Below are 25,629 nucleotides of genomic sequence, written 5' to 3' on the forward strand. Positions count from 1 at the left end.
TGTATAGAAAGAATAGAAAATGTAGAAAAAATAGAATAGAAAACGTATAAATAACCGGAACGCTCAATTCCCCCATTCGAAAAGTACGCAATTTATAAAGTAATTGAAACTTAAGTTTTAAGGATTTGATTTAGTAACTAAGTGTTGCCTAGTAAAATAATATATCGATTACCCAGGATGCAATTTTTGCTCCTCAAAGTGTTGGTTCTGCTATGGGGTGATGGAAAGATCCAAATCCTTCTCTTACGCTGGGAGCAGACATGTGAGAGAATCTTTCTCCAACGGCCAGCAACCCTAAAACACAGTGGTGTGAAACTGCCCCCAGCCCAGAAGTACTAAAGAAGCACACATTGTGTTGAAGGTGGAGTGGCCACAAGTCACAGGTGGCTAGTCATGACATTGGCATCACCCTGGACACCACTGGCCCAGACACCTCCCCAACCATGACCTGGCTCTCGTTACCCCAAACCATGTCCGACTATTGTCCAGATTCTCAAAGTCAATCCAAAATAGAATTGAAATTCTCTCATAAGAATTCGGTCATGATTTAAATATAGTTAGAATTCTAGTTGCAAAGAATTTAAGTTGAAAGCAGGAGCTTTTACTTACCTTTAATACCTTGTGCGCCTAGAACAATGCCTGGTTGGGTGATTAGAGAGAGAATTAATGGGAGGACTTAGGAGGCAAAGGAAAATTTATAGGACGGTTGGAGGTGAAAGGCTATATTTAGAAAATTAAAGAAGCAAACCCAGCAACCGAATTAACATGACTCATTTAACTATTGATCAAAGAGAATTTATTCACAGAGTTTTTCAAATACAAACAAAATAGCACTTAAAAATTTTTTATACAAAATGAATATTGAAATAAATGTGGTACAGCACAGTACAATAATGAACAAAAGAAAACAAGATCTAATGAATGGAAAATGTCTCTCATTACTCTCACTCTTTCAACTGAATTCTCTTCGTGTCCATGGATAGGAAGTTGCCTCTTTACTTCATAAGAATATCATAGCAGAAGCTACTCAGATAAGGAAATCTTGCATATTTTTGAATAATATTGAAATACAAAGGCTTAACTATAAATGTCTGCATAAACACTGAGCACATGTCTAGGGCATAACAAGTTTATGCAGGATATACAAAATACTGATAGGGTGGCTTATTGGTCCATTTATTAGGTTTAATGTATGCTTTATAAAGTGATAATACTGTATTTTAAGTGTACATTAAAAAGAAAACAGAGGAGTAATGCACCACTAACCCTCCCATACAATCTGTGTGACAATGGCTATGTTTGTGCGTGGGCATATGTGTGGATGCGTATATGTCCGTATGTGCTTTCAGAAGCGACTTGACCTGCAGGGAACATCTGTGGGTTACCCTGCTTCCCAACGTAACACTATTTCTACTAGCCCTTTTAATTTTCATAGTCCTCATCTTTAAAAAAAAAAAATCCAAAACCCTTGTTTGCATATATAGGTTTGTTTGGCGTGTGCATGTGTTCTACATTAACAATACTCTGTGGAAGAGAAACACCCAACACCCTACAATATTTTAAGCCTTTGGTCCATCTTCTCTCTTTTCCCATGTTCTCCATTTCTTTTGCAAATATTGTACAACCCTTCGACACTATGTAATGTTGACCACTCCACTGGGTTTCGTTCATTGGCATGGTATGGATCAGAGAACCACCATTCCACCTTTTGATAGTAGCTGCATGTTTCAGTCTCTCCAGACACCTGTGGCCTATCTTCTCCTCTGTTTGCTCTCGGTGGCTTCATGTCAGTAGGGGTACTGCTTCTGTTTCTTGCCTGAGAAGCAAGCCAGCCATGTGCACAGCAGCATGGCGGTGGCGGCCCCTGCTACCGTGCAGTAGTAGGCCCAGCCGATCTCACACTTCCCTAGGGACACAGGAGAGGGAGAGAAAACAGACAGAGATCAGGGTGATTTTTCAGGATGCTCTGTTATTTCTCCCCATGTGTATGTTCCTGGATACTGCGGCGAAACTGAAATTAAAAGCGTACACCAACGTTAAAAGTATGGTGTACTCACTCCAATGGAATGATAATGCTGAAAGCTATCTGAAGACTGAAGAAAGCCAGAATGGTTGTGTGCACTTCAGAAGGACCTCAGGCCCACGCCTCCTGCTCGCGAAGAGGATAGAAGCCTATTCTCTTCCACCAGTGCCCACTCTTCTGGCTAAAGAAAAGGAGGAATGACAGCAATCAGGATAGGGGGGATGGAAGTATTAGTTCTAACTGAAATCATTCAAACGGATATGCACAATGAAAAAAAATCAAAATGTAGATACAGTCCTTCTGCAAAGGGGTCAGTCTGAGGAGGAGATCCATTTGAAGGATGATGCTAAAATGAATACTGCTGTTTTTATAAAATTGCCAAATGATTTACATTCTACCTTTTGAATTGAAGAACAAAAATTCCCAGGTTCTTTGGGGGTCAATACTTACCTTTAAATTAAAACATCATAAATGAGAACATAATGAAAAGGGTTCCAATGGGCCCTGACCTGTCAGAGTTGGATTAGAATTCCTGGTAATAACAACATACCCACAATACTAAAAATATAATTAGTAAAAGAAAGCAGCAATAGTTATTTTAATTTCAGAGAGAGCAGACTTCAAAGCAAGAACAGTTATCAGGGATAAAGAAGGGCATTACACAATGATAAAGGAGTGAATTTTCCAAGAAGACATAATAGTCTATAATGTGTGTATACCTATCAACAGAGCATCAAATTACATGACACAAAAACTGACAGATTTCAAGGAGAAATAGATAAATCCATTATCATAGTTGGAGACTTCAACACCCTTTTTTTTTTTTTTAAAGATTTTATTTATTTAATTGACAGACAGAGATCGCAAGTAGGCAGAGAGACAGGCAGAGAGAGAGAGGGAGAAGCAGACTCCCTGCTGAGCGGAGAGCCCGATGCGGGGCTCGATCCCAGGACCCTGGGATCATGACCTGAGCTGAAGGCAGAGGCTTTAACCCACCAAGCCACCCAGGCGCCCCCTTCAACACCCTTCTATTGGAAATTGACAGATCCAGCAGCCAGAAAAAAATCTGAAAGGACACACTTGTTATCAATCAACTGAATATAACTGACATCTACAGACTACTTCAACCAACAACAGCAGAACACATGTTCTTCTCAAGGTTACATGGAATATACAGAAAGATGTCTGGGCCACAATACTCACCTTAAAACACTGAAAAAAATAGAAATCAAAAATTTTCTAAAATGGAGTTAAACCAGAAATCAGTGACAGAATCATCACTGGAAAATACCAAAATCTGTGGAGATTAAACAACACTTCTAAATAACAGAGGGCCAAAGAAGAAATCTCAAAGAAATGAAAAAACAGTTTGAACTAATGAAAATGAATAGTTTGAATTAAATGAAAGTGAAAACACAACTTATCAAAATTTGTGGACTGCAAGGGAAACAGTGCTTAGAGAGAAATGAATGGCATCAAAAGCATATATTAGAGAAGAAGAAAGATCTACAATCAAGAATATAAGCTTCTGCCTTAGGAAACTATAAAAAGAAGAAAAAATTAAACTCAAAGTAAGCAGAAGAAAATAATTGAGTTAGAGCAGAAATCATTAACATTCTATGAGATCATCACTGCCTTAACACCAAAATCAGATAAAACACAAGAAAACTACAAATCATTATTTTCATGAACATAGATAAAAAAAATTCTCAACAAACTATTAGCAAATTGAATCCAACAATGTTTAAAAAGAGTTATACACACAACCAAGTATAATTTATCCCAAATATAAATGGCTGGTTCAGTATTCAAAAGTCAATTAATATACTGGGGTGCATGGGTGGCTCAGTTGGCTGAGTGTCTGATTCTTGGTTTTGACTCAGTTCATGATCTCAAGGTCATGGGATCCAGCCTCATGTCAGGAATCCACACTTGGCAGGGAGTCTGCTTGAGATTCTCACCCTCTTCCCGGCCCCGAGGCTCTGTCTCTCTAAAATGGATAAATTAATCTTTTTTAAAAAAGTCAATTAGGGGCACCTGGGTGGCTCAGTGGGTTAAGCCCCTGCCTTTGGCTCAGGTCATGATCTCAGGGTCCTAGGATCAAGCCCCGCATTGGGCTCTCTGCTCAGTAGGGAGTCTGCTTCTCCTCTCTCCCTGCTTGCCTCTCTGCCCACTGTGATCTCTCTCTCTCTCTCTGTCAAATAAATAAATAAAATCTTTAAAAAAGTCAATTAATACAAAGCATCATATCAAAAGACTAAAAGAAAAAAAAATCACATAATCATATCGATAGATGCAAAAAAAAAAAAAAAGGATTTAACAAAAATCCAAAATCCACTCATAATTTAAAAAAAATTCTCAGTGAACTAGGAATAGAGGGAAACTTTCTCAACTTGTCAAAGAACATCTAAAAATATTTATAGCTAATATATCTAATGGTAAGAAATGTAAAGCTTTTTATTTTCAGATTAATTCTCATTAGTGCCTGTAAGAAATTCAGAAGAATTTTGAGGGGCTACCATTTCAATGATCTTGATGAAACTATTTAGATATGGTTATCATTAAACTTCAATAAGAAAGCCCAATAATTTATTAATACCTTCAGGGTAAAAGAAATGGCAGAGGAAGACTGCTCCATTGTACTGTGCTGTGCCTTTCCCACAAGGTAAGGATATCCCCTCTCATCACTCCTTTGCAATATTTTACTGAAGGTTCTAGCTAATGCAATAAGGCAGGAAAAGAAAATAAAAGGTATACAGATTGGGAAGAAGGAAATAAAACTGCCTTTGTAGTTGACATGATATGGAAAATGTGAAAGAATCCATAAAACAAAACAAAACAAACAAACAAACAAACAAACAAAACACTCCTGGAACTAATAAGCTATTATAACAAGGTTGCTGGATATATAAGGGCAATATACAAAAGTCAACTGCTTCCTATATACCAGCAATGAACAAGTGAAATTTGGAATTTAAAAGATAATACCATTTACATTAGCACCCCCAAAATGAAATAATTAGGTATAAATCTAATAAAGTATGTAAAAGATCGATATGAGAAAATCTACAAAACTGATGAACAGAATCAAAGAACTAAATAATTGGAGAAATATTTCATGTTCACAAATAGAAAGACCTAATAGTATCAAGATGTTGGTCCCTCCCAATTTGGTTTATAGATTTAGTGCAATTCTATTCAAAATCTCAGAAAGTTATTTTGTGGATATTGACAAACTGATTCTAAACTTTATATGAAGAGGCAAAGAGGCTCAGAATAGCCAACATAATATTGAACAAAATTCAACAAAGTTCAACACAGCTAGAGGACTGATGCTACTCAACTTCAAGACTTACTATAAATCTCCAGTAATCAAAACAGTGTGGTAATGGAGAAAAAACAGGCAGATACATCAGTGGAACAGAACAGAGAGCCCAGAAATAGACCCACATAAATACAGTTAAGTGATCTTTAACAAAGGAACAGAGATGATAAAATGAAGCAAAGACAGTCTTTTCAATAAATGGTGCTACAATATCTGGACATCCACATGCAAAACAAACAAACAAAAAACTGGACATAGACTTTACAGTCTTCACAAAAAACAATCAAAACTAGATAAGACCTATAGGTAACACTTAAAACTACAGAACTCCTCAAAGATAACATAACAGAAAACCTAGGTAACCTTGAGTATGGTAATGACTCTAGATATAACTCAACCCATAAAAAGCACAATCCATGAAAGAACTAGTTGAAAGGCAGAACATCATTGAAATTAAAAAAATAATAATAACTCTGCTCTGTGAAAAGCAGTGTTAAGAGAATGAGAAGAGAAGCCACAGAGTGGGAGAAAATATTTGCAAAAGATATATCTGATAAAGGAATCTTATCCAAAATACACAAAGCACACTTGAAATTCAACAATAAGAAAACCACCAACCTGATTTTAAAAATGGGCCAAAGATCCTAACAGACACTTTACCAAGGAAGATATATAGACTGCAGATAAGCATATGAAAGAAAAGATACTCAGTATTATATGTCAAAAGGGAATGGTAAATTAAAATGAGATACCACTTTATACTTATTAGAACAACCAAAATCTGGAACACGGACACCAACAAATGCTGGTGAGTCTATGGAACCAGAGAAACTCTCACAATTGGTGGAAAGGATGCAAAATCAAACAACCACTCTAGGAGACAGTTTAGTGGTTTCTGATAAAAGCACACATACTATTACCATATAATCCAGCAATCACACTCCTTGGTATTTACCTAAAGGAGCGAAAAAGTTACATCCACACAAAAATGTACACATGGATCTTTTTAGCAGCTTATCCATAATTGCCAAGACTTTAAAGCAACCAAAATGCCCTTCAGAGCCAGGACTCAAACTTGGGTTCCATGTTCAAGAGTAAGAAGTCATTAAACCAGAATATCGTATTTGAATTAATAAAATAAGTTTCTGCATTCATTTGTCCTCCCCTTCCCAAATTTTTTACAGCATTCAAATTATTCTTTTTGTGTGCGTGGAAGGAAGGCCTCTATATCTTTCATTGAGCACTGTCTTTTCTGCTCTAATTGTCATCCTTCTTTTAGCCAGTCTTAACGATCTCATCAGAAAATGCTTTAACAATTGTCCTCTCTTTTCTTTTATCATTTATACATTACATTAGATACAAACACATACACCTAGATATTTAGATTTCAGTCATTGAACACATAAACCATAGATTGAAAGCTATACCTTTTTTTTTTTTAACAAGTCAGTCGTTTTCTCTTGTTCATTAATGACTTTTCTCTTGAAAAATACAAAGACTGTTAAGTGTAGCATGCGATTTGACTTCATATCCTTGCTCCATTTCCAGATAAGAAGGTGACATCAGGCAAGCTAAGTAAGTCATTGGCTTGGGGTCACCATAAAGCAACAGCAAGAGGATTAAATCGAGGACTTCCACATCTCAAGAGAACACACTACCTGGGGCCACAGACATAGGCCATGTGCAGTCTTGACCCTGGGTGTCATCCTTGATTTCTCCCTTTCCATATCGAATATTAATAACCATTTAAACACAGCAAACATTCATTGACTACTTGCTCTGAATTGTTAGAAGAGCTTTACATGGAGTAAATACTAATGCATTGAATCCTCATAGGAACATGATGTGATAGGCACATTCAGATGGGAAAACTAAAGCCAAGAAAAATGCAATAACCTGCCCAAAGACTCGCACTTAGTCAGTGGCAAGTCCATTGCCTCTCTCCAAAATTTATCCTCTGCACTACCACTCCTCAAGTGTCCACCTGCACCCTCATGAGGTCTTACCTGTCATCACTGCTCTCCTGTCTTCCCTGCTTCTGCTATGGTATCACCAACAGCAAAGCAGGCAGCTATCGTTGTAAAAATAAATTGTGTTAAGACCCTGCCTCACTTAAAATTTCCTAATGGATTGTCAAACATCCATCTCCTTCCAATGGCCTATCAGGACTTGAATGAGCTGTTATCTGCCTACTTTTCAAAACTCATGGCCAACTTCCCTCTTGTCTTTTTTCTTAGTAGGCTGGGCTGCCCTCTCTGGACCTCATGAGGGTTGTTGCTGGCTTGGTGCTTCATGTCCATTATTCCTTCTACTCAGAAAGCTCTACTCCAGGTCATTAGGCAGCTGGTTCCTTCTTAATGGTGGCTACGTAAAGATATGCCCCGCCCCCCACCTGCTTCATCAAAGTCACAATACTCCTCTGCCTCACTTTATTGCCTTTGTAGCAAGTACTTACCAAGGTTTGTGACTACCGTGTGTGTGTGTCTGTGTGTGTATGTGTGTGTGCCTGTGTGCACATGGGTGTGTGTGTGTTTAATTTCAGTCTCTCCCACTAGAATGAAATCTTCAGTTAGGGGAGATGTTTGTGCATTTTGTTCCCTACTCTACCCCTGCAACAGTGCCTGGCCCATAGTAGGAACTCACTAAATGAATGTTGAATGAAAGGGAAAGAAAAAGAAAAACAGAAAGAAAGAGAGCAAAGTAGGAAAATAGCCAGTCCTTGAAAAACAGAGTAAATCTGGAATTTTATTATAAGAATAACTCTCAATTATTTATTATAAAAATAACCGTAGTCATGTTTTGGCATGGAACGTTTGGAGAGAAGTTGCCAAACTAATTTTATAGCATTTACAGCCTCATACAGAGTGTGTTAATTGAACAGGTTAATAGATCCTGAAAGATCGCATCTCCACCTTGGGGTGGGTCTCACGGGCACAGTGACCTCCATCAATACTCATGGATGTACTAGGCATTTTTCAAGGGTAACAGAGTCCCCCTCAGGGATCAAATTTTCTGATAACCATCCGCAAAGGTGTCTAGGGAATAATCTCCACTTGTAAGTCTCAGGAATAATCTCCATTTTGAATTATTCTTCATCTGGATTAAATAAATCTAGGAGGGAGAATTAATGGGTAGCTGAGAGATGGCAAATAATTTAGAACCTTTCAAGAAGTCAGCAAAATTTGTGGGCATCCATTCAGCCTAGGGCTCATAACATGGAACAAAATCAATCATTCATTAATAACAAGGTATTGACCTACACCAGTTCCATGACTTAACAGGAAAAGCCAAGGACATAATTCTTTATTAATTATTGGACACTTATTCAAGAAAAAGTACCTGTTAAGGGCAGTTGATTGAAAATAGTCCATGTAACAGTAGCCATGTGTATTAAATAAAGATGAAAAAGAAGATACTGGGCGCCTGGGTGGCTCAGTCGTTAAGCATCTGCCTTTGGCTCAGGTCATGATCCCAGGGTCTTGGAATCAAACCCTGCATCAGGCTCCCTGCTTGGAGGGAAGCCTGTTTCTGCTTCTCCCACTCCCCCTGCTTGTGTTCCCTATTTCACCATCTCTCTCTCTGTGTCAAATAAATGAATAAAATCTTAAAAAAAAAAAAAAGAAAAAAAAGACAAAGAAGATACTAAAAAATTGACTACTGAGGACCTGGGAGAGAGAGAATCACTTATTTTTTTCTCCAGGGAAGTTAAAGGAATATAGGGACTCTTAACTGGCAAGGCTGGTAGCAGATGGTATAGATATTCTACCGAATTCCTTTATACCCTTTAATTTGTCCTGAGTTCTCACCCTTAGCTTCTGATCGTGCTCTGCTCCTAATAGCTACCCTTGCAACCCTCTTCAAAGGACCCATGAGTGTGGAGCCTCCTTGCCCCATACTCTCAGAGAGCTTAAGTGCCCCCTGGTGTGGCCAGTAGCCAATGACTGACTGGTGTAGGAGTACAAAAGTCGGTTTTCTCACCTCCAGGTGAGGCAAACTCTGTGGTGGAATGAATGTTCCAGAGCCCCAGTGAGGGTGAGGCTGGGACCTCACCGCAAATGGCACCCTTGCCTAGGCATTTACCCCTTCGGTACCTTACTTCCCATTTCCTTACTGGTTTCTTGCATATGAATCCTCTTCTCAGCATCTGCTCTGGGAAACTTGATTTAAGACAAGAGCAAGTGAACACAATCTCTCTTGTTTTTTCTTTCTCATAATAAAGGTTTTCGAGGTTTCAACTGTCAGAGGCTTAACCACTCCAACCATCTACCCAACCTACCCAGACTCTGCTGTCGCTGAAAGACCCACAGGATAGAGTCTTCAGTGACTCTGAAAAAGAAAAAAAGAAGAAAAAATCCCTTATGACTTATATAGCCCTTTGACAAAGTCCTTGAAACGGGCAGAGCGGCCTCCCTCTGGGAGCTCAGCAGCTTCGTCCTTACTATTCTGCTAAGGGCAAATGGCAACTGTAGGCTAACATTATCCCAACCCTCTAGGATCCTGTGAGTCTACTTAAACATATAAAATTTCCTTTGGAAACTTCCTTTATCGCTACCCCCTAAGATATATGTTAGCCATCATCTCCCAAGCATATGGCCCACTGATGTACATCTGAAGGGTCTCATGATTAGGGTTTTAGGAGACAGTAATAAATGACCTTTTCCTAACAATAGCTAGCCCCCTCAAGGTCCTAGAAACCTTGCTTCCAAAATTCCTTAGAGACTGACTTACGCTATCCCTAACCCCTTCCCAACTTGAAAGCAGATAATTGGCCACTCCTGACCACTTCAGGGCAGTTCTTTCTGCCTATGGGTCCTGTCCCCGTGTTTTAATAAAGCCACCTTTTTTCACTGAAGACATCTCAAGAATTCTTTCTTCACCATCAGCTCTGAACCCCAACATTTCCTACAGCATTCAGCACCAGGTGTCTACACTACTGTCTTCCTAAGGACAGATCAACTTCATGTCTTGTTAAATATATCTGTATCATTTCTAATAATTGTTTTTGGAGCCCCTCTGGTTGTGTTGTAAAACATGTAGTCAACTCATCAAACCAGCTGTTTATCAGATGCAAATACAAAGAAGAAAGGAAACTAGGGGCACCTGGGTGGCTCAGTGGGTTAAAACCTCTGCCTTTGGCTCAGGTCATGATCCCAGGGTCCTGGGATCGAGCTCTGCATCAGGCTCTCTGCTCAGTGGGGAGCCTGCTTCTCTCTCTCTCTCTCTCTCTGCCTGCTTCTCTGCCTACTTGTAATCTCTGTCTGTTAAATAAGTAAATAAAATCTTAAAAAAAAAGAAAGGGAACTAAATAAAGTTATTCAAAAAGTGTGCCATAGGAAAAGAAAATGAAAATGTCATCAGATATTGCCACGAATTACTCATATATGCAAATTTATGTGTGTAATCTATACATTTTGTGATTTAAATTCAGCAACCAGCTCAGATCCTAAATAAGCAACAAATGTTCAGTGTGATTTAGAAGAAAAATAGTCCTCTATTTCAGATACAAAGACTTTCTCTTACTATGTAATTCATAAATACAGAATCATTAAATCAATATGGATTTATTCTGGTATTTTAGATTATTTAGAAATATAGTCAGCCCATCAAACTATCCTCAAAAGAATATACAAAAAAGCATACATGCACACAGACACAGACACACACACACACACACACACACACACGTTTTTTGAGAAGCGGGGAAGGGAGGTCAATCTGATAAGATCAAGATGTGTCAATAGGATTTAGGCAAATGTAGAGAAACACTAAGTCGTCCAATCCCTGATTCTTGATTCTTAATTCCTTTCCTCCCATTCTTCCTCTCTCCCTCAATTCATTCATTGATTCAACAAATATTTATTAAGTGGCTACGCTGACTAGGAATCACTGGGTGGTGGGGATCTTATTGGAAACAAGATACATACCGAGACTGCCATCAAGCAGTCTTGCCTAGTCAAGGAAGTACGAAACAATAATCATGCAGATAATTATATAATGATAATGTGCTTTATTTATTATATTATATAATATATTTATTTATTATATTATTTATTTATTATATTATATATATATTATTATATTATATATATTAATAATTTATATTATTATAAATATATAATATATAAATATATAAATAAATATAAATATAAATATAAATATAAAATAAATAAATATAAATAAATATAAATAAATAAATATAAATATATAAAAATAATATTATTATATATTAAATTATATATAATTTATTATATTATATAATGAGACATGTGCTTTGAAGAGAAAAAAAATTTGAGGATGCTAAGACACAAGGAATCTTTAGAATGTGGTCAGTGAAGGTGAGCCTTAAGTTAGATGTGAAATAGATGTTGAGACCTGGAAGAAGAGCAGGAACAAGCCAAGTGGGAATGTGAAAGGCCAGGGAAGAGTGTACTTGCCCTTGGGGGCAGGGAAATGGAGAAAGAGGGGCATATGTAGGTCTTGTTAAAGCATTGCTCAAGAAAGAAAGGAATGCCACTTTGGGTATAAACAAGAGATGACCACCTCCAAAGTTGGAGAGCTTGAAGCCTAAAAACTTTCTCCAGAATTTTCACCTGTATTAATAGACAGGAATGTAAGGTATTCAACATTTATCAATAAATCTTAAGCACCTATTACAGGTGTTGCAATGTTACACGAGCTGGAGATACAGCAGCGAACAAGATCGAAAGGGTCCTCGGCCTAACAAAGTTGTTGTTCTAGTAAGATCAACTCTCAAGAATTGCTCACATCACTTGCATTATTTTGAAACCATCCCTTGGATGTTTTGGAGAAGTTCAGTTGGATAAAATTAACCAGATACAAGAGAGATTCTTTTTTCATGAAACATAAATACAAATACAAAATGCCTAGAGTTCGTGAAAGTCCTGTGACTTCCCAACTGCACACTGAACACGCTATACCTCGAAGTTCTCCACAAGAAAAAGAAAAAGGAGAATTTATTTTCCTCTTTGAGCACGATTCCATTGTTCAAACCCACATGCTTCATAACAAGAAATTAGCACCATGTTTTACAATAGTAAGAGGAAAAAGTCTTTTTCAGTACCTTAGGCTATCAGGAAAGTTGATATGTTTTCAGTGGCATGGTGGTCCCAGAGTAGTAGTAAAAGGACTAAAGGAAACCAGGAAATGCGGGGCCATTCTTCCAAGGGCCCTCCCTCCCCTTGTCAAGGCAATAAATGCTTGTTACTATAATGCAAACCAAAAGCATTTTACTAGAGGGCAAGTTCTATCTGTGATCCCTTCAGGAAATTAGAGAAGCAAATCTGTTTCAACTTTCCCTTTTGCTCTCTGTAATGCTCCATCAGACAGGATCCAAGCTTGCTTGGTTGGCAAATTGCTGCTTTCAACAATGGGGAATACTATTCCTGACAGATAAAATAGAGGTTAATGGGACAGAAAGCAGCAAACCACGGCCACCTGCCAAGTCAATGGAAAAAGATGCTTGGCAGTGTTCCAGGGCAGGACCAAAGGGGAGATGGGGTGTGGCTGTTTTTTTCCAGAAGGCTCAAGTATGGTTTTGGTGGGGCTTGTGTCAGTAAAGGAGACAGAAGACAAAGTACAAGGAATCCAGCCTGTCTAGGAATAACAATGGAATTCCAGAGATCTTTTCATCTTTTGAGGAAATGGCAGTTTAACCTCTGCTTTTTCATTAATTGGTCTCATTAACATTTCAGAGCCCACTGTCTGATACTGAGTCTGCCGGCTCTCCTTTGGTATCCAGGTGCTTAGGACAATGCCCGGACCACAGAGGATGGTGGCTGTATGTTCCTGGCATGAATGAGTATCGGACACTGTACTTGTGCTGAGAAGAGGAATCTGAAATTAGTAATTATGTAACACCTGTCATGTATACAGACTGTGAACAGTTTGCAAAGGGCATCTCTTCCTCCATCATTTTTGCCTCTGATGCTTTCCAGAAACTGGAGAAACAAATCTGATTGTATTTTCCCATCGTGGTTCCCAGTGTGAAGATGAAGAAACTTAGTTACATGCAAGGTAAGTAACTTGCCTAGTATCTCAAATAAATGGTGAAGCTTCAACTTGAACTTGGGCATAGTGATTCCAGAACGTTCTCCTGTGCTCAGATAATGTATTAGGATGTTCTACATCAGATGTTTTTCCCCATTTCTATGTGTTAAGATAGTACTTGTTGATGTGGGAAACAGAGGAAAAAGAAAAAAAAAATTTCCTTATTGCCCATCGACAAATCCTTGAAACAGGCAGAGTGACATTCCTCTAGGGACTCAGCTGCTTCAATGCTGATACTGCTAAGGGCAAAAGGCAATCTTAGTCCAAGTCCCATGATCTTGTAAGTCTTCTTGAACATATAAAAATTCCTTTGGAAACTTCCTTTATCTCTGCTTCCCAAGATACATATCAGCAATCATCCCCCAAGCAGATGGCCCACTCATATACATCTGGAGGGTCTCATGACTAGGGTTTTACTAGACAGTAATAAATGACTTTTTCCCAAAAATAGCTAGCCCCCTCAAGGTACTATAAACCTTGTTTTCGAATACTTGGGAGGCTTACACTACCCCTAACCCTTTCCCAACTCAAAAGTATTTAATGGGCCACCCCTCATGACCCCAGCACAGCTCTTTCTGCCCACACAGGTCCCGCCCTATGCTTTAATAAAACCACCTTTTTGTACCAAAGACGTCTCAAGAATTCTTTCTTGGCCATTGGCTTTGAACCCGAATGTCCTTCCTATATCACTATCACCTGTCTTTGTTAGAACTTAACATGCCAAGGAGAAATAAAATATATTTGACCCCTTGGAATGTATGGGTCTCCTTAGAATACTCCACATCCCCGTGTCCACCTTGCATGGTTCTAGTTATTAAAGGCCTGCCTCTGGCTGACTTGGCCCCCAACTCCCAACGTGGCAGAACCCAACCAGCACTCTCTTAGCAATCCCATCCCTTCTAGAGAATGTGGAGAGATCGGGTCCAGGAAACATGCTTGATGAATTCAGATAACTGATTCTCTCTCCGTGTGAACCTGGCTCTGAACGTGCCCCAAACTGTGTGTTACGAACCTTCCCTGACTCTGTCCCCACGGAGCCGACGGAGGATTCCAGGTCCTAGGTGCAAGCCAGCTTCCTTCTCAGGGCACTGTCAGGAAACCCTGAGCAGTCGGCAGGAGCCATCATGCCATCCTCACCCCTGCACAGAGATGTGGACCCAGGGCTGCCCACTGCTTGCAGCACTGATGTAACATAACAGAAAACACGGTATCGCTCAGGCAGCCCCGCCCTCTCACTCCTGCCGTCTGCAAAACTCCACGCGTGCTGCCCTCCCTGGGCTCTGCATTTGAACCTGAGCAAATTCCCTCACCCACCCCATCTTCCTCCTCTCTTCACTAAGTCACTTCCAAGTTTCCAGGCTTGTGGCCACAAGGGCCTGAGTCCAGATATCATAAGACGACTGACTTCTTTTATCAAGGTTGAATATCTTTCTTCTATGATATTTTAAAATGTTCACCAGGCTAAGATATAATGCAAAGCCTGTGTTTAGAAAAGCAGCAGCAGTTTTCAACGTCATCCTTTCTGCTGTATAAATAATGAGGGCACAAAGGTGGAATGATCAGTGGAGAGACAGAAACTTTTGTCCTCTTCAATACCAGGGACAAAAGTTGAATAGGTCTTCCTCCTCTTGAATGAATTCCTTCATGTCACTGCATAGTCAGACCATCCTGTCTGCATAAGCATTAAAAAACAACAACAACAACAACAACAACAACAACAACAACAACAACAACCAAGAACGAAAAGAATCTATTGCAGGACCAAATTCCATTTGTTCTTTTGTGAAGTGACAGAACAAAGGTGTCACTAGTAAAAAAGAAACAAGTTTAAACCTTCGGCCTCAAACCTACAAAGGCTTTCATTCCAACGTTTAATGGAACAAGTGGTTAAAATGATACCTTGTATGTCTGAAAAGAGAAGAGAAGAATGAACACCCACACTTGGCTGGAAAGGTAAAAAGACGGAAGGAAGAAAGTACATGAAGTGTGGCTCTTTCTCAAGGTCCTGGGCTGGTGCCTGTCTGTTCATTACTGGAAGAATAAACTCTCTTGTACGCAGCTTCAGGGCCCCGTTGATTTATTTATTTGTTGGTTTGTTTATTTGTTAAAAGACTGATTCATTTATTTGAGAGAGCGAGAAAGAGAGAGAGCGTGAGTGAGAAGGGCATAGGGAGAGAGCAAATCCCCTGCCAACTCTGTGCTGAGTGTAGAGCCCGACCCAGGGCTCCATCTCAGGACCCTGAGATCTTGACCCGAGCAGAAACCAGGAGTTGGATGCTTAACCAACTGAGCCATCCGGGTGATCAGGGCCCCAGCTGTACTGTATTCTGGGTACCCCATAGGGACCTGCTGATCTCAGGGGTGCCCCATTAGTACCTCCTGAAAAAACAGACGGTGGGGAGGTGTGGGTCATGGTAGAATCCCTCAAATCCTAAGTACCGCATGTCCCAAAATGCCCTAGCAAGGGGCAGCCATGTTTATGCCTCCTACATTTCTAGAGCAGCACCACAGTGAATGGCCCCACAGTGATTTTCCTCAAGGTCTGTGGTTTTTGTCTCAAACAGAGCAGGCTGACTTTATCGGCCTGTCCTGCCCCTCATTCCCAGGCTCAGGATACTGAACAGTAGGGTCTGAAGTCTCTGGAAGTTGAATGAGCCCTTTTCCCCCAAATACAGAGCACACCTCAATGAACAGTAACTAGCTCTGAGCACAAAAAGAGGAGGCAAGAATCAGAGATCCCCCCCCAACCTTCTTTGTTTGCCCTACTTTCTCCACAGAGTTAACCAGGATGAAAATAAAAATATAAAATGCAAATAAATAAATAAACAAGTTGGATCAGAACCTAAAGCCACCCTGCCCCCCTCCACACACCAAGAACATAAAATGCAGAAGTGACACTGGTAAGGACTGACACACTCAAGTTGTGGCCTGAGTATTTTCACAAGCATGAATGTCAAAGGGAGCAGGGATTTACTCTCTGGAAGAGATAAGAGATAGAGATAGAGATAGAGATAGAAGATAGAGATAATGCATCTACAAAGAGCCCATAACAGCACCACGTCTAAGGAGATAGGTTATGGGTGAATTCTGATCCGAAAATATATGTCAGCCTTGTAAATTTGATTCAGTCCAGCTTCATTCATTCTGCAGCTGGAGCAGGAGGAGTGAGGCCAGGGCTCTCCAGAGGAATCCACAAAGGGCAGTGCCTGGTGTGCAAGCTCTACACTCAATTATGACTACATGCCATGTGGGTCTCTGACTGTAGGGGAAAAAACCGTTCTGAATTACAAATTATTTCTTTTTTAAAAAATTTAAATGAATTAGCCAACACACAGTACATCATTAGTTTTTGATGTAGTGTCCAATGATTCCTTAGTTGCGTATGACACCCAGTGCTCATCACAGTGGTATACATTTCTCTTCTGGAATGCCACAAAAATTCTGCTAAAAAGCCTTAACTTTAACTCGCTCTGTTGTGTCTCTCCTGTCCACACAGAAATGTTTTAGCTTGACCTTCAGGGTGAGGAGCTAAGAAAAAAGAAGAGTTTTGCCCAAGGAAATGTCTCCCAAGGAAATGGTGTTAGCCATCGTCCACTTAGGGATTTACCAGAAAATACCTATTTGAGGTCTCATATCTGCACATTTACAAAAGGGCTGGACTCTCAGAATGGTAGCTGGGCTTGCCCTGAAGTTCAGTAGCCTGAGCCCAGACATACATCAGGGACAAAAGACATTTCCATTTACTGTTATTATTACTACTATCACTAGCAATATATTCTTTCTTTCCTGAAATCTTAATATGTCCTAGTATCATAACGTAGGTTTGGACAGTGAGCATTTTTTTAAGCATCTGGAGACTTTAAATACTACTTTGTGTTTGTTATTTTCTGCAACTGGAAAACCACATAGCAGAACTAAAATCCAGAACAAATAATACTCACTATAAGAAAAGCAAACAAATTCCATTTCTCACATGTATAGTTCTACACTTAAAACGTACCAATGTAAGAGCTAGATTAGATAATAGTATTGCATCAGTGTTAATTTTCTAATTTTGGTAACTGTACTCTATGTAAAAGGACATTACTTTTAGGAATTATTCCCTTAAGTGTCTAGGGTTGGAGGGGCGTTGTATCTGAGAGAGACAGAATAGAGCAGGAAGGTTGGGAGAGAATGATAAAGCAAATATGATAAAATTTAATATTAAGAGAATCTGGATGAAGAGTATATGAGAATCCTTTGTTCTATTTTTATAACTCGTCTATAAATCTGAGCTCATTTCAAAATCAAAATTAAATGAATATAAAAATTTAACTATATATTTTATATATACATGTGTACATATACATACCCCCATGTATATAAATATGCATATACACATACATATACATACACCATCTATATATAAAATGAGTGGGCAGCTTTTATGCTTGTAAACAAATATAAAGAGCCAGAACTCAATAAAGACGTTGGTCATATGGCATGCAAAATGAGACTCTGCATAAAGGCAATTTTTGTTGTGTAATTTTCCTTGTGAAAATAGGCATCCACCCTCTTCCACTCCATTTGCACAAGTTACTCTGCTGAGAACAGCCCTCAGCTGGGGGTCTGAGGAGTCCCCACCCTCTAGCTGCACCCCACCTACCACAAAAGCTCATGCCCTTCCTGCCAAGCACAGCCTACCCCAGTGGACCACAGCCAACACAGCCAACAGCCTGCAGATTAAATTTACCTAAAGAAAGAAGACATTCTAGCATTAATCATAAAATAGTGTGAAACACTAGGGGAGGGGCATCCAGGGGCAGAATGCAGGTGTCCAGGTGAGGAAGAACTGGAGCCCCGGTTCCATCACCTCCCGGAGGCGCAGGGCAGAAACACAGAGGGTCCCTTCGCCTCCACAAAGTGCCTTCAGGCTACTGGTTGCACATGCTCCCTGTGGGAAACAACACTTCCCACTGAAGGAGAGGGGCTTTTCCAGCTGATAAGATTTTACAGGAGCAAAGCATATGCTCTGTAAGAAAAAAACCACAGGAGGTATATGTGCCATCAAAGTCATCCCTGGCAAGTCCAGCTGAGAGCGGGATGCCGAGTCAGGAGGACGCGGGGTCAGGGCTACAGTAAGGAACCAAGCTTTTCTCCATTTTAAGCCTTGTCAAGAACCAGCGCATCACACCTCGGTTTCTGCATCCTTGGGACTTTTCCTGGCTCCTCCTCCTCCCACCTAGCCAATCACAGCATCATGGATTTCAGAGCAAATGAACATTTGAGAAGGATCATCTAGGGCAAGGGTTGGCAACCTTTTTCTGAGAAGGGCCAGGTAGTAAATATTTTAGGTCAAAAGCAGCCACGGATGCCAAGTAAACACATGAGCCTGGCTGCATTCCAATTAAACTTCTGGAAAACACAAGCTCTGGACAGATTTGTCACATGGTGTGCTCACATCCTTGACACTGGTCACCTCCTGTATTTTGCCAGTGACGTTAATGTAGCTCAGGAGACCAAGGTCACTTTCCCAGTTCTCTCAAACATCCAGCAGGAGAGTCTTTCTCCTGGTTCCAATCTAAATCCAACCCAATTTCCTGGTTCCAATCTAAAGCCGGGCACTGAGGCTGGGTTATTCTTAACCAAAAATCTAGTCCTGCCTGAGTAACTGGGTGATAAGTATGTATACCACATCATTACCTACCCGTACTTTTAAAGTTAACCTCACAAAGCCAAAGCAAAGAATTATAAAGTTGTGAGGGGAAAAAAAAAACAAAAAACCTCTTTTGCCAATAAACCAGTGGAACAGATGCTGTCAGTATAAATAAATCACCAGGGTGAAAACAACTCTCAATCTCTAGACAAAAAACGATCAGGGTTAGATGAACAGACAAAATGTGGCATATCCATATAACGGAATATCACTCAGCCATAAAAAGGAATGAAGTTCCAATATGTGCTACAACATGGACGAGTTTGAAGATACCGCACTAAGTGAGAAAAAGGCAGACACCAAAGGACAAATATTGCAGGGTTCCATGTGTAGGAGCTGCTTTGAATAGGCAAATTCACAGAGACAGAAAGCAGAACAGTGGTTCCTAGGGTCTGGCCGTTGGAAATAATGGAGAGTTATTCTTTACTGGGTACAGATGCTATTTAGGATGATGGAAAAGTTCTGGAAATAGAAAACAGACAGTGATGATGATTGCGCACTGTGAACGTACTTACTGCCATTGAATTGTTCACTTAGAAATGGTTGAAATGATAAATTTTACATTATATACATTTGGCACAAAGTAACGAAAAAGGGGCAGTGTTACCCGGAGGTAGAGAACAGAGTCCATCAGAGAAACTGGTTCTGGAATACCCGAAGAACAGACATCTGGGTGATTTTGCTGGGTGTGACTGCACGGGAAAGAACATTTCACGTCCTCTCACATCGAGGCTGTCAGGGGTGTTCCTGATCCTGCCACACCAAGTCTGCTCACTGTTTTTCCTTTTCATCAGACCCATTGGGGTCCTTCCTCTTGCACTCTGCACTGACTCAAGGCCCTGCGTCCTCCCATCCTGAATTCCGATAAAAGCCCCATAACCGTGAAACAGGTGGCAAAGATGCTTTGCCTATGTAGCATTCCCGCGACGCAAAGATGGCCAGACAAAATAAAATAAAAATAATAAAATAACAAAATGAAATAAAAATAAAAAAAATAAAAAGAAAAGAAAAGAAAATTACCCTGGTGCTTCCAGAAACATAATCAAATTTCAGTGGAAGTGTCAGAAAAGTAGGGTGACTACATCTGAATTCTTACCATCCCACCAATCAAATGGACCTCTGTTTCCTGGCCCAGTAAATGATTGTGTTAAGATATTTGCAAGATCTACACATGAAAAACAGTTTCCCCTTTGTTCCGTCTGGCCAGCTGAGTCTCTGCTAGTGCAGTTGTTATCAATCTTTGCCCCTTAACACCAAATCCATCCTAAAAGTGTCACTAGAGATAATGCCACTGTTAAGGTCATAAGTCATACACATTGGCTCTATATACACAGTGCACGCTGGTGGCCTTTGTGTTCGTGCTGTGAACCGACACAGAATCCCATCTCCGTAGGAGGGAGGCTGAGATCATCAGTGGGGTTTACTCAGTGTATGGTGACAGATTATCCTTTGGTTTCTGTCTTTCGCTGCCATTTCTAAAGGCTGGAACAACCTGAAATTCAGCTCCCCTGACTCATAAATGGCCACGAAAGACAGCGTGAAGGGACCTAGATTGTCTCTAATTGCCGGTACTCCATGTGGCCTGCATCTGCAGCCAATTTTCCAGCAAACCCACAAGAAGAGAGCTCCCTACCCTTTAAGAGTTTGGAGACCACTTGGCATGAAGGAAGCACTGGAGCAATGTTCTAGGGCAGGGTTCTGTTCCCTTTGGCAACAAACCACCAGAAATCCCCAAAGCCTGGGAATTGAGCTGTTTGGGGATGATCGTGGCTTGGCTGCCACTCCTAAGGGCAGCATACACGCAGTTGGAATGCTTTAGTGAAGCTGGGTCACTTGCTAAAATATGAAAATATGTACCTCTCAGTACTGGTGGGTAAACATGCACTTCTCCGAGTTCCCCAAGTGTTCCATTGTCCCTTCCCTGCCTCTCAGAACTCTAGAGAATCCCAGCCTCCCATCCCCGAAACCCAAGAAACAGTGCCTGGCAGAGCAGGGTCTCCAGGGCTGTAGTCAAGATTTGTCTCGGTTTGGATGGGTCAGGGCCTCTGAAAAACTGGTTGTTAGATATTTCGAATATCACTGGGACTTAGAATAATGGCTGGATGCTTGGATGGATGCTTAATCCCATCGTGCAAGGATAGGGAGTATGGTTAACGCTCTGAGCTAATCCACAATCTTGAATGCCTTTAATCTCACTGGCAAGAATCCATTTTTAACATTCATCATAGTAATCGGTGAGATGTTAATTCTACCAATAAAAATCCATTTCTGACAGGGCGATCCTCATAGTCAAGCTTCTGGTGTTGGTTGAGTTACGGATAACTGAATGCTGTGTTAACCCGCCTTGAGCATCTGTTCTGGAAGACACACCTGAGTTGTGACTTCCCCTAACTGATCACACCTCTTGCTTATCCTGAAGTATTTTCAAAGGAATCACAGGCATTATGACAGTGGTGTCAAGAACTGTGAAGAGTGAGATTTTACTCTACTTGCATGCTAGCAAATTCAATTGCTGTCATTTCACAGATGCTGGAAAAGCCAGGAGGCTCCCAGGTCGGGGGTGGAGGAGTGCATCACTCACAGCTCAGCAAGCAGCTTGAACTTCATGTTTGCATCCATCCCTCGCCTCCCACCCCACAGAGGGGCTGATGTGGCAAACCAGGGAGTTCGGGTCACAGCTGAGGAATCCCATGCTTAGGGAACCCCAATTTTTTATAGTAGACTGCAAACAAATCTGCCCCAATTTTTTTTAAGGTTTTATTTATTTATTTGAGAGAGAATGAGAGAGAGAGCATGAGGCAGGGGACAGTCAGAGGCAGAGGCAGACTCCCTGCAGAGCAGGGGGCCTGATGCGGGACTCTATCCTTGGACTCCAGGACCATGACCTGAGCAGACACTTCACCTGCTGAACCACCCAGGTGCCCAAATCTGCCCAAATTTTGGCCCATAGGGAGACATTATCTTCGTATACTAAACATGAAGCAAACTTGTCCTTTGTTCCAGCAAGCAGGATTCAATAAGTTCCACGGCTGTTTGGTATACAAACATCTTTGACCAGACAGTTGAGGACCAAGAGCTCTCAGGACATGCTGAAGAACTGTCTCCTGGTACTGGCGCCAGTGCAACTGGCCAGCAGTCTAAGTGGAAACATAATCAATTCACTAGGAAGTTCACTTTCACAGCTATGATTTCAAAGAAGAATTGGTGGATGGGAGTACCTATTTGCAATGATGAGTATTGTAAGTATGATGTTTTTCCCTACAACATCCCCCCGACAAACACTTTCACAGGTAATGAAATCAAGTCAAAAGGGTTCAGTGGCTTTCCAGTTTCGGGGTTGGGGGGATTTGAGGACTGTTGGCAGGTATAATCTAGAGGTCAAGTTTCTCAGCCTCCTAATACCAGACTTCGAATATGGATTATCAGAGGTTCTAACTCTTCTGATGTCAGTGAACGTATTTGAATACCATATAAGAGCTACAAATAAAGTCTCCAGAAATCAGCATGGACACACAGGCATATAAAATTTGCACACGATTTCAGTGGGGTCACAAATCTCTGAAGCCTATTAATGGACTTTGGACCCTTGTATGATCCAGAGACACCAATCCCTGGAACAAGGCTTACCGCCAACATCAAACTCATTTACCAGTGTCATCAAAACATCCAGTTGCCAAGCCAGAGTAGTTTACTATCTAGATACCATGTAGCTGGCATTCTTAGCTATCCAAAGCATGACTCCAAATCAGGAGATAAGGGGGAAAAAAAAAAACTATCCAGAGCATACAAAAATCAGTACTTCCAAGATACATAGTGCCCAGAGACAGAGTTGAACTGTGTTCCTTTATTTAAGATTATTTAGAGAGAGAAAGAGAGAGGGAGAGCACCAGGGGGAGGGGCAGAGGGAGAGAGGGTCTTAAGCAGACTCTGTGCTGAGCACAGAGCCCAGCGTGGGATTCCATCTCACTGCCCTGAGATCATGACCTGAGCCAAAACCAAGAGTCAGGTGCTTAACCAACTGTGCCACTCAGGTGCCCTGAATTGTGTTCCTTTGAAAGCATGACTTTAAGATGATTTATGATGATTAGATTAGAAAGGACACAAATCAGAGGTGAGGGAATAAAGAGAGAAAAGTATAATTAATAACTGCAATGAGTAATTCCTGACAGTATCACATAAAACTGTAGCAAAATGACAGCAAAAACCTGAAGGAACTCAAAAATTTTTTACTCTCAGTTATTCAGCGTAAAGGCAAATAACTCTACAAACATCCTTCCCTCTTAGGAATGACTCCTTCTGAATCATATGAGAACATAACTGCTAATGATGTTTTTTTAAAGGCTTGCTTTTGTTTTTTGTATGTTTCATATACTCTGGCTAAAATGATGGATACTGGCTATCATACATGCACATCCTCAAACTATTTCAACATGATTAAAATAGGAAGTGTGTTGGCCTTTAAGGCAGAAAGGAGGGGCTATTGGTTACCATAGGTCGTCTGTGTAGAAAGCACCTTCCCCTCTCATCACATTTAATCCTTTCAATGGGCCTGTGAAGTAACGTATCACTGCCTTTTAGAGACTGAAGAACTGAAATTCTGACAGGCCAAACACCTGTCCAGAATCCAACATCTAGGAGCATAAAACTGGGATTGAAACCAGTCCATGTTTTCCCCATTAACTTATTCCTTGAAGGGGAAAATTCAGTACTCTGGAATAATCTATTCATATGAAATTTTCCAAAAAGATCTCAGGAATGAGTTTTGCTCTACAAAGCCTCTACATTAATTAGTTTTTGTCAACATTCCACCAGGTTAAAAATCAGATTAGAAGATAGATCAGCCTTTTGATGACTTTGTTACATTTTTGGTTTTATTCTAAAACACATTGGATGTGTTAATAACCAATAACGCCTGCAAATATCTATTTCTTAACAGAAGATCTGCTAAAGAGGGGAAGTGGACAAAGAAAACAAGACACAGTAAAGGCACAAAACACATGAGTTCTCAGTTTTGGGGCAGAAATAGTTCTCCTGAGATTAAGAACCATAATATCAAGTTGTTTTTTTTTTTTTTTAAGATTTTTATTTATTTATTTGACAGAGAGAGAACACAAGTAGGCAGAGAGGCAGGCAGAGAGAGAGGAAGGGAAGCAGGCTCCCTGCTGAGCAGAGAGCCCGATGCGGGGCTCGATCCCAGGACCCTGGGACCATGACCCGAGCCGAAGGCAGAGGCTCAACCCACTGAGCCACCCAGGCGCCCCATAATATCAAGTTTTTAAAGAACTCTAATGTTCATATAGACACATCTCCCAGCAAAAGTACTTGGAAGGTTTTCTTCCATGTTACTATTTGATAACAGAATGTTCTAAGACAAATCTGGGATAAATCTCTCAACTATAATCTCGTTGAGGGCAGGGAGCAGGTAGGGGACTTCTCAAGGGGGTTGCATTAATCACATAATCAAAAGGGGCACACTTCGGGATGGTAGGAGGGGATGGGCTCTTCTTCCTAATTAGCAGATCATTCCCCAAATCCTTAACTACCAGGAAATTTTAATAAAATCTAAAGATTTGTTCAAGATGATGTTCATAGGGCTGATTTATCTTAATGGCCCTTTCTTTCTTAGAGATTTCACTGATAGAGTCAGTTGAACAAAGTTCATTCCTGAGATAGGGCCTAAAACATCAAAAACAATTCAATTTAAAATTAGTGCTTTTCTACAGCCAGATTAATATCTGAGTGGAACATACTGTGAAAGAGTTAAGAGCATCTAATACAAAAGGGTTAACGAGAATAGCCAGTTCAGTTTCCTAAAGTTCCTTAAGTCTGCTCTATCTAAAATAGCGCACCACTCAGGTGTATCTATATTTTTTTTGTTTTTATAAAGCACTGAAAAAATGAAGAAGAATCTTTAAAAGGGAGACTGGTCTATTCTTCTCAATAGCGTGGTGGCCATATCTTAAGAAATATTATTTCCCCCAGGTTTTTTTTTTTTAAGAGAATTACCTTTTCTTACAGTCACTGAATTTCACTGCTGCAAATCACTGTAAGCCACTGAATGAGGCTTTAAGAAGGCTTAATACAGGATTGGTGATGGTCCTGTTCCTCAATAACCAAACCAAAAGAGATTCAGGTGGTTAAGAATTTAGAGCTATTTCTTTTTCATCTACCATGGCACTTTGTTCTTTAAACTATGACCCTGAACTTGATTTTTTTTTTTTTCTGGGAGATGGTTAAGTCATATTCCTTTAGAAAGTAATGCCATAATTCTCACCAGGATATCAGCAGCCAGGAATCTACAGAATCATAATGGCAGCTTCCTTTTTAGAGTCACAAATCAGCAGTGAGATTTCTTCCTTCCTTGCCTCTTATCTTCTTTCCTTGCCTCGATCTTCTTTATTCCCTCTCCCCACGTCATCCCTTCTTCCCTCTTTCCTTTCCTCCCTCCCTTCTTTTAACCACTTGGTGGATGGCAGATATGTGACATGCGTAAGGATCGTGTTTATCTTAATTCATAAT

General features: G+C 40.4%; 1 protein-coding gene across 1 annotated transcript in view; it reads right to left on the reverse strand.

The window, feature by feature from the left end:
• Positions 1 to 779: 779 nt before the first annotated feature.
• LHFPL6 (LHFPL tetraspan subfamily member 6) overlaps positions 780 to 25,629 on the reverse strand; it is a 245,582-nt gene continuing 220,732 nt past the window's right edge. Inside the window, exon 3 of the mRNA XM_047723246.1 lies at positions 780 to 1,906. Within this exon, the coding sequence (XP_047579202.1) occupies positions 1,788 to 1,906 (119 nt within the window). The 3' untranslated portion in view covers positions 780 to 1,787. The remainder of the gene's footprint in view (positions 1,907 to 25,629) is intronic.

Source organism: Lutra lutra, chromosome 3, assembly GCF_902655055.1.
Source record: "Lutra lutra chromosome 3, mLutLut1.2, whole genome shotgun sequence".
In the NCBI taxonomy this organism is placed as follows: Eukaryota; Metazoa; Chordata; class Mammalia; order Carnivora; family Mustelidae; genus Lutra; species Lutra lutra.